Source organism: Camellia sinensis, chromosome 8, assembly GCF_055761805.1.
Source record: "Camellia sinensis isolate YWXY chromosome 8, ASM5576180v1, whole genome shotgun sequence".
In the NCBI taxonomy this organism is placed as follows: Eukaryota; Viridiplantae; Streptophyta; class Magnoliopsida; order Ericales; family Theaceae; genus Camellia; species Camellia sinensis.
Window position 1 is genome coordinate 194,227,750 of NC_138968.1, and position 7,813 is coordinate 194,235,562.

Genomic DNA, 7,813 nt, shown 5'->3' on the forward strand with positions numbered 1-7,813 from the left:
TTGTTTTGCCATCACCAATGGATGACAAAGTTCAATCAAGGGTTTAATAGCATAGCAGTCTGTTTGGTCAACTGTTTATGTTTAAAGTTTGGATTAAAGTCATTTTATATAATTTATGGTATTTCAATGTTATTTTATTATATTTTTAAACTTAAACAGTTTATTGTAAAAGAAAAATTATTGTTGATCTTTAGTATAGCTATTACCTAAACAGTGCTCAGGTTATTTTAGATTGCTGGACTTGTGAATTTTGGACAATTCGGGCAAACCCGAGTTCAAAATATAAAGCTTGGTCCGGGCTTGGGCCGCAATGTTTGGGTTGATGGTTGGGCTTGGGCACAGCCAAATACAATTCGGGCTGGGCTTGGGCAAACCCCCAACCCGACTGAATCCGCCCGAGTTGCACTCCTATTCGTGAGTTCCATTGGGGACATTCTGTTGGGTGCCTTCGTTGGAGGCTTAGCATCCGGAATCAACTCTATTTTGTGATCCGTGGCACGCCAAAGGGAAAGGGACTTTGGTAACTCCGAAGGCATCACATCCTCAAATTCCCTCAACACTTCTGCTCCTTCATCCAGCACTTCTACTAATAGATCGGGTTTAATTTCCACCAAGGCAGCAAGATAAGTCTCTACACCCTTTTCCAAATCGTTGTGCACTTGAATGGCTGAGAGGGTCTTCGTCTTCCTCTTTGTGCCCTTGCCTTTGTTTGATTTACTGTAACTAGTGACAAAACAAGGCTTGTCTTCATTCGAAATAAGTATCCCACCCAAATATAACATTAAAGCCACTTTGGCAGTCACAAAGAAATTATTTCTTAAGATGACATTGAAATCATCCAAAGAAACCACCATCAAGTTAACCCGTCTGGTCCAATCTCCGACTGTGATCGATACTTTAAAAGCCATTCCTTGTACCGATTGAGCCACTGAATTTACTGCCTTGATTCGACTGGTGCTTTGGGTAACTAAAAATTGGAGGGTTTGTACAACTTTTTATAACAAAAAATTATGCATGACACCGATGTCTACCATTGCTGCAATGTTAATACTCGCCGATGTCACCTTGATGTCTAATAATGTCAATTGTCACCTTAATGTCTAGTAATGTCAATACTCGCCGATGTCACCTCGATGTACATTAGACAAGTAGTAGGGCACAAAATAAACCTAAAACGTACAAGACCAGACGATAATAATAGCTTTTATAACATCGCATATGCTGCCACGTAAGGCACATCCACGTCACCGTGAGAAAGTAATCCACGAATTTGCTCTTTCTTCAATTCTTCCTCGTTAAGCAATAGGGGTATTATTTTCTCACGGGAATCTATACTATATATTAAGCAAAAGGGATTTTTAACCCCAAGGTTTGTGGGAGCTCCAATCTCCTAATCCTAATTTTCTAATTTTTTGATTTAAAAAAAGAAAAAAAACCTCAGCATTTATTGACTTCTCCCAACCCAATCTCAACATTTATTGACTTCTCCCAACCCACAATCCCTTTTGACTTCTCTCATAATTATTGCAACACCCTTTTGAATTTCTCCCATATACTATGGTTACACACAAAAATAAAAATAAAAAAGATAAGAATTTAGCTATAGATCTCAAAAAGATATAACATCTAAATTTGAATTATGATTTAATAATATAATTATGTATTTTTTTATGTATATTTATCAAAATTTTAAATCACTTAATGGGACAAATTAATCAATTTTCCAAAATGATTGATTTTTAATTTACAAAATAGATTAAAAAAAATTATTGACTGATTTATTTGTTTAATAGCAAAAATATTTCATAATCTCTCCCTCCTAATCTCTCTCACAAATTTTCAAAAAAAAAATATTAAAACTTGCATTCATTTTCTCTCATTCAAAAAATCAGATAATATTTTCTATTAAAGTTGTAGATATTTACCTATATTTTATATATTATATTATAACATAACAAAAAAAACTAAAAAACTAAAAAAAAAAAATCTTTAAAGTTTATCTAAATAAACTTTAAATCAATAAAACTCATATGTCTATCACATATCTAACTCACATCATAACTTACCTAAATAATAATAATTAAAAACAAATGGAAACCACAGATAAATTAAATTTAAAAAAAAGATACTCACAACTCCATCTTAAATAAATTGGGAAAAAAAAATACCCAAATAAAAACCACACAAAAATAAAAATAAAAATAAAAAGATATATCTATCTATCTATCTATATTTATATTATATATTAAGCAAAATTGAGTTTTTAACCCCAAGACCTATGGAAACTTCAATATCTCAATCTGAATTTTTTAAATTTTTTATTTAAAAAAAAAAACTCAACATTTATTGATTTGATCAAAATCTCCTGATCAACATTTATTAATTTTTTTTCAATCCACATATCTTTTCACATATATATAACCTGATCAACATTTATTAATTTTTTTTCAATCCACATATCTTTCCACATGTATACAAATAATTATAGATACAATTCGTGTACAATTACTGTAATATCCTTTTTAACTTCCCCCATATATTATGTTTAGTGATAAAAAAAAAATCTTAAAAAACATAATTTATATATTAAAAAAAATCTAAAACAAATACAAATATCTATAATTATCCCCTGTGATAGGCTAATTCACAAATAATAATAATCAAACTTCGTAAAAGACAAAAACCATAAAAGGCCAGCCAATCAAGTAGAAGATAATATATATTGGATTTTAAAAACAAAAACCACAGCATCCATTACCATCCAGTCAATAAAACACGAGCAGAGAAAACTAACGACAGCAAATTCAGACAAAAATACTACCAAAATCTGAACCCCCCAAAAAAAAATAGAGAGGGAAAGAAAAGGGGGGGTAGTATGTTTAATCAACTTCCTCCATCTTGGAGCCCTCTGCATCAGCTTCAGCTTCCTCTAGAGGGGGCATGTCCACGTCAACATCCCCAGCTTCCTCATCAATGCTCAGCCCAAGTTTCAGCATCCTGTGGATCCTGTTGCCGAATGTGTTTGGGTCATCCAGGCTGAAGCCTGAGGTCAGCAATGCGGTCTCAAACAGCAAGAGAACCAAGTCCTTCACAGATTTGTCATTCTTATCTGCATCTGCCCTCTTCCTAAGCTCCTCCATTATGGGGTTCTCAGGGTTGATCTCCATTGTCTTCTTGCTTGACATGTAACCTGCCATGCTCGAATCCCTCAAGGCCTGTGCTTTCATGATCCTCTCCATGTTGGCAGTCCAGCCATACTCTCCAGTCACCAAACAGCAGGGAGAATCCACCACACGATCGGACACAACCACTTTCTCAACTCTGTCACCCAATACATCCTTCATCACCTTGCAAAGGCCCTCAAACTTCTCCTTCAGAGCTTCCTTTTTCGCTTTCTCATCTTCGCTCTCATCAAGCTTCAAACCTTCCTTGGTGGCAGACACCAGCTTTTTCCCCTCAAACTCCTTTAACTGTCCCACTGCATACTCATCAATGGCATCAACCATGAAGAGGACCTCATATCCCCTCTTCTTGAGCTTCTCCAAAAAGGGTGAGTTCTCGACAGCCTTCTTGCTCTCACCAGTTATGTAATAGATGTCATTCTGTCCCTCCTTCATCCTGGTAACATAGTCCTTCAAGCTAGTCATCTCATCACCACTCTTGGTGGAGTGATATCGAAGCAATTCAGCAAGCTTAGTCTTGTTTTGGGAATCCTCATGAATGCCAAGCTTGAGGTTCTTAGAGAAAGACTCGTAGAACTTGTTATAGTCTTCCTTGTTCTCAGCAATCTCAAAGAAGAGCTCAATGCACTTCTTGACCAAATTTTTGCGAATGACCTTGAGGATTTTGTTCTGCTGCAACATCTCTCTAGAAATGTTGAGAGGAAGGTCCTCGGAATCAACGATACCTTTCACAAAGGCCAAGTACTCAGGCATAAGCTCCTCACAGTTATCCATGATGAACACCCGGCGCACATAAAGCTTGATGTTGTTGGGCTTCTTCTTTGTGTCAAAGAGATCAAATGGTGCTCTCTTAGGAACAAAGAGAACAGCCTTGAACTCCAACTGTCCCTCAACTGAGAAGTGCTTCACAGCCAAGTGCTCTTCCCAATCATTGGTGAGGCTCTTGTAGAACGCAGCATATTCTTCCTTGGTGATCTCTTCAGGCTTCCTCATCCAGATGGGCTTCTGCTTATTCACCAAAGACCACTCATGGGACACCTCCTTGATCTTCTTTTTTTTCTTCTCTTCCTTCTCCTTCTCTTCATCGACATCCTCCACCTTTCCTTCCTCGTCCTTCTTTTCTTCCTCATCCTCATCATCAGAAATTTCCTTCTCGGTAGTCTTCTCAACCCAGAGAGAGATTGGGTAACTGATGAATTCAGAATGCTTTTTGATCAAATCCTTGAGTCGGCGCTCCTCAAGATATTCAAGCTGGTCTTCTTTAAGGTAAAGGGTTATCTTCGTACCCCTACCAAGATTCTCGCCAGAGGTGTCTCTGGTAACAGTGAATGAGCCACCAGCTTGGGACTCCCAGACATACTGTTCATCATCATTGTGCTTTGTGGTCACAATGACCTTATCAGCAACCAAGTAAGCTGAGTAGAAACCAACACCAAACTGCCCAATCATGCTCACATCGGCACCAGCAGCAAGAGCTTCCATGAATTCTTTGGTTCCAGACCTCGCAATTGTACCAAGATTGTTCACCAAATCTGAAGTCATTGAATTAAACCCATTATAAGCAACCCAACAAAATTATAGATATCATCAAGTGAATTAATACACAAACAGTTATATGAATACTTACCAGCCTTTGTCATGCCAATCCCACTGTCAATGATGGACAATGTGTTGTTGGTCTTGTCAGGAATGATGTGAATGAAGAGCTCTGGTTGCGCATCTAACTTGCTCTTGTCGGTCAAGCTCTCAAAACGAATTTTGTCCAAAGCCTAAATAATTCCCACAATTAATAAGTACAAAAAGAATTATGAATAATATTAGGAGTCATGGAAAAAAATATCATGAAATGTACCATGAAAATTTTTCATCACTTGCTTATTTTGATTAGTGTGTGTTTTATTCTAGGTGTAATCGAAAGGTAAAAAATCTTTCATGATTATTTTCATCATACTTCTTTTATGATTCTTAACATTACTCAAAGATTATTAGCTACAAAATTTAAGACAACCAATAGTATAACAATCTCACTACAATACCCAAAAAGCAATGCATGTACATAAAAATATCCTCAGATTAATTTATATCTATCTAATAAAAAATACAGACAAGTGTATGACAATGGAGTGTATGAAAAAAAGATTATTATCCAAGGCAACAATTCATGATCTAAAACGAAACACATCTTAAACGAATGGTATACTTAATCATGCAATAAATCAATAATCATGAATATTCAGTTTAATTTTGTCGTATGTCACAGGAAACCCAACTATTGGGAAACCGATCAACATAAGGAGCAAAATTTATGATCCAAAAAAGCACCACAGACAAAATTATAAAAAAAGACGAGAAACAACGTCAACCTTAAGGCATGCTCTGATTGTTTCCCGAGAAGCCCTAGGCTAAGATCTTTTATTTCTCGGAAACTATACACACAAATACAGAGCTGATAGTCGAAATTCCCTTCCTATTGTGGTTTATCATTTCCCCCAATTTCTCAACAGGACATTCATGCATCAACATCATCATAGACACCAAAAGAAACCCTAAGGATCTAAATCACAATGAGAGTACGAAAGTAATTTTGCCAACAGAACATCGATTTTCCAAGCCAGAAAAAAAAAGAAAAGACAGATAGAGAGAGAGAGAGAGAGAAAGACTCACATCAGAGGCATTGCTGATGAGTTCGCGAAGAAAGATCTCCTTGTTGCTGTAGAAGGTGTTGATGATCAAACTCAACAGCTGGTTAATCTCTGCCTGAAAAGCAAACGTCTCTGTCTCCGCCATTGCCGATCTCTAACACTACAAATACACTCTTTTTCGAATTCAAAAAAACTCGAAATGCTATAGAGGGAGAGGAGTGAGATGAGTTCTAGGGTTTTTTAGTGAGCGCAAAGGGGATGAGCAGAAGAGATTATATAGGGAGTTCAGTAGGGTTTTCTTTCTAGATCCTTCTGTTGGAAGTCATGGCGATTATACTATTCAGGTGGGGCCGATTTATAGTCGAGCAGTGTTTTACACGTCCGAACCTACCAGAATCCTCTGGACCAATCAAGTGTCTATGTAATAGCTTCCCCTTTAATCGGAGAAAAGCTCTCATTGGATCAAATCATTCACCACCGTTGATTTTTATTTTTTTTTATAGAATGAAATTAAATTACATTCTGATCCTTTAATTTTTTTGAAATTTTTTATTGAAGAATCCTATTTTGAGATGTTTTAACCCAATAAATTTATTAAGGAAAATTATAATCTACTTAGGTGGTGTTTGGCAAGTTGGGTTGGGGCTAAAATAGCCACAAAAGACAAAACAGGCTATTTTAGCCACAACAAACAAAACATCACATCCAACCCATAATCATTACACTCTTCTCTCACAAAAAAAATCAAAAAAGTCAAAAAGCCAAAAAGCCCTTCCCAAACCAAACTTTTTAGCCCAGGCTAAAATAGTCAAAAAAGTCAAAAAGCCAAAAAGCCAACCCACTTCCCAAACGGAGGCTTAGTCACGTGTATTTATACTTTTATTCCATGAGATCCTTTTATCTTGATTTATATTGGCCATGTTTGGTAGAGTTGTGAAAAAGTGATTATGGTCTCGTTTGGTAGAGTTGTAGGAAAGTGATTATAACTTATAATTTAATAGTTTATAGCTTATAGCTTATAACTGTGAATATAAGTTGATTTTTGACTTATAAATTAAGCTTCTCCTCTACCACTCAAAAAATAAGTTGATTTTTTATTTACAAAAAAGCTATAAGCTGTATTGTTAAGCTGAACCAAACACATCAAAATATCTTAAATTAAGCTAAAAGCTGAAATAAGCTGAAAATAAGCCCTACCAAACATGGCCTATAACTTATAGCCTAACAGCTTATAACTTATAGCTGTGAATATAAGTTGATTTTTTACTTATAAATTAAGCTTCTCCTCCCCCACTGAAAGAATAAGTTGATTTTTGACTTACAAAAAGCTATAAGCTGTATTTTTAAGCTGAACCAAACACATCAAAATAGCTTAAATTAAGCTAAAAGCTGAAATAATCTGGAAATAAGCCCCGCCAAATAAGGCCATTGTTTATTGGACTATTATACCTTTATATCTATTGTTGATATGTATTATATAAAAAAAATGATATACACATTTCTTTTTTATTGTTATCTCTATTTTGGTAGTTACCATTATTCACGTTTTTCTTTTTGATTAGTTTCATTCACAATTGTGGTATTAATTCATTGTGTTAGGGTTTGAAACTCTCTATTTGGTGAGATTTAGAAACTCTAGTTTACACATAGTAGTGACATAAATTATGTTCTTCCATTGTTGCGGTGAGACTTTCTGTTTCTCCTTTGTCACATTGTGTTCGAAGTTTTGTGGTCGTCCATTGTTACTCTATGTTCGAAACTCTATATTTCTCCATTGTTGTAAGTCGAAACTCTATTTATGTCTGGTCAATTTGGTGTCCATTTGAGAAGTGAGCGACAAACTACGTTTTGTAGCATTCCAAAAAAGCAACAAGTAGCATAAAAAAAGCAAGCAGGTTGATTTGGGAAGAGACAAAAACGCAAGTGGTGAATTTACGTAATTGTCCTCTATGAAATTACATAATTGTTCAAAACAACCACATGGGTTAA

At 35.5% G+C, this 7,813-nt stretch overlaps 1 protein-coding gene across 1 annotated transcript; it reads right to left on the bottom strand.

Annotated features, from left to right (window-relative positions):
* Window positions 1-2,701: 2,701 nt before the first annotated feature.
* Window positions 2,702-6,290, bottom strand: LOC114303282 (heat shock cognate protein 80). The gene is made up of 3 exons (XM_028248408.2): window positions 5,847-6,290; window positions 4,810-4,951; window positions 2,702-4,714 (listed from the first exon to the last, which is right to left on the bottom strand). Exons 1-3 carry the CDS (start codon window positions 5,967-5,969, stop codon window positions 2,880-2,882), a joined length of 2,100 nt encoding a protein of 699 aa, XP_028104209.2. The 5' UTR covers window positions 5,970-6,290; the 3' UTR covers window positions 2,702-2,879.
* Window positions 6,291-7,813: the final 1,523 nt, after the last annotated feature.

Coding starts and splice junctions, on each gene's coding strand:
- LOC114303282 (XM_028248408.2), bottom strand. CDS start 5,969: ATGGCGGAGACAGAGACGTTTGCTTTTCAGGCAGAGATTAACCAGCTG. Junction 4,952..5,846: donor TCATCAGCAATGCCTCTGAT/GTGAGTCTTTCT, acceptor GGAATTATTTAG/GCTTTGGACAAAATTCGTTT. Junction 4,715..4,809: donor GATTGGCATGACAAAGGCTG/GTAAGTATTCAT, acceptor CAATGACTTCAG/ATTTGGTGAACAATCTTGGT.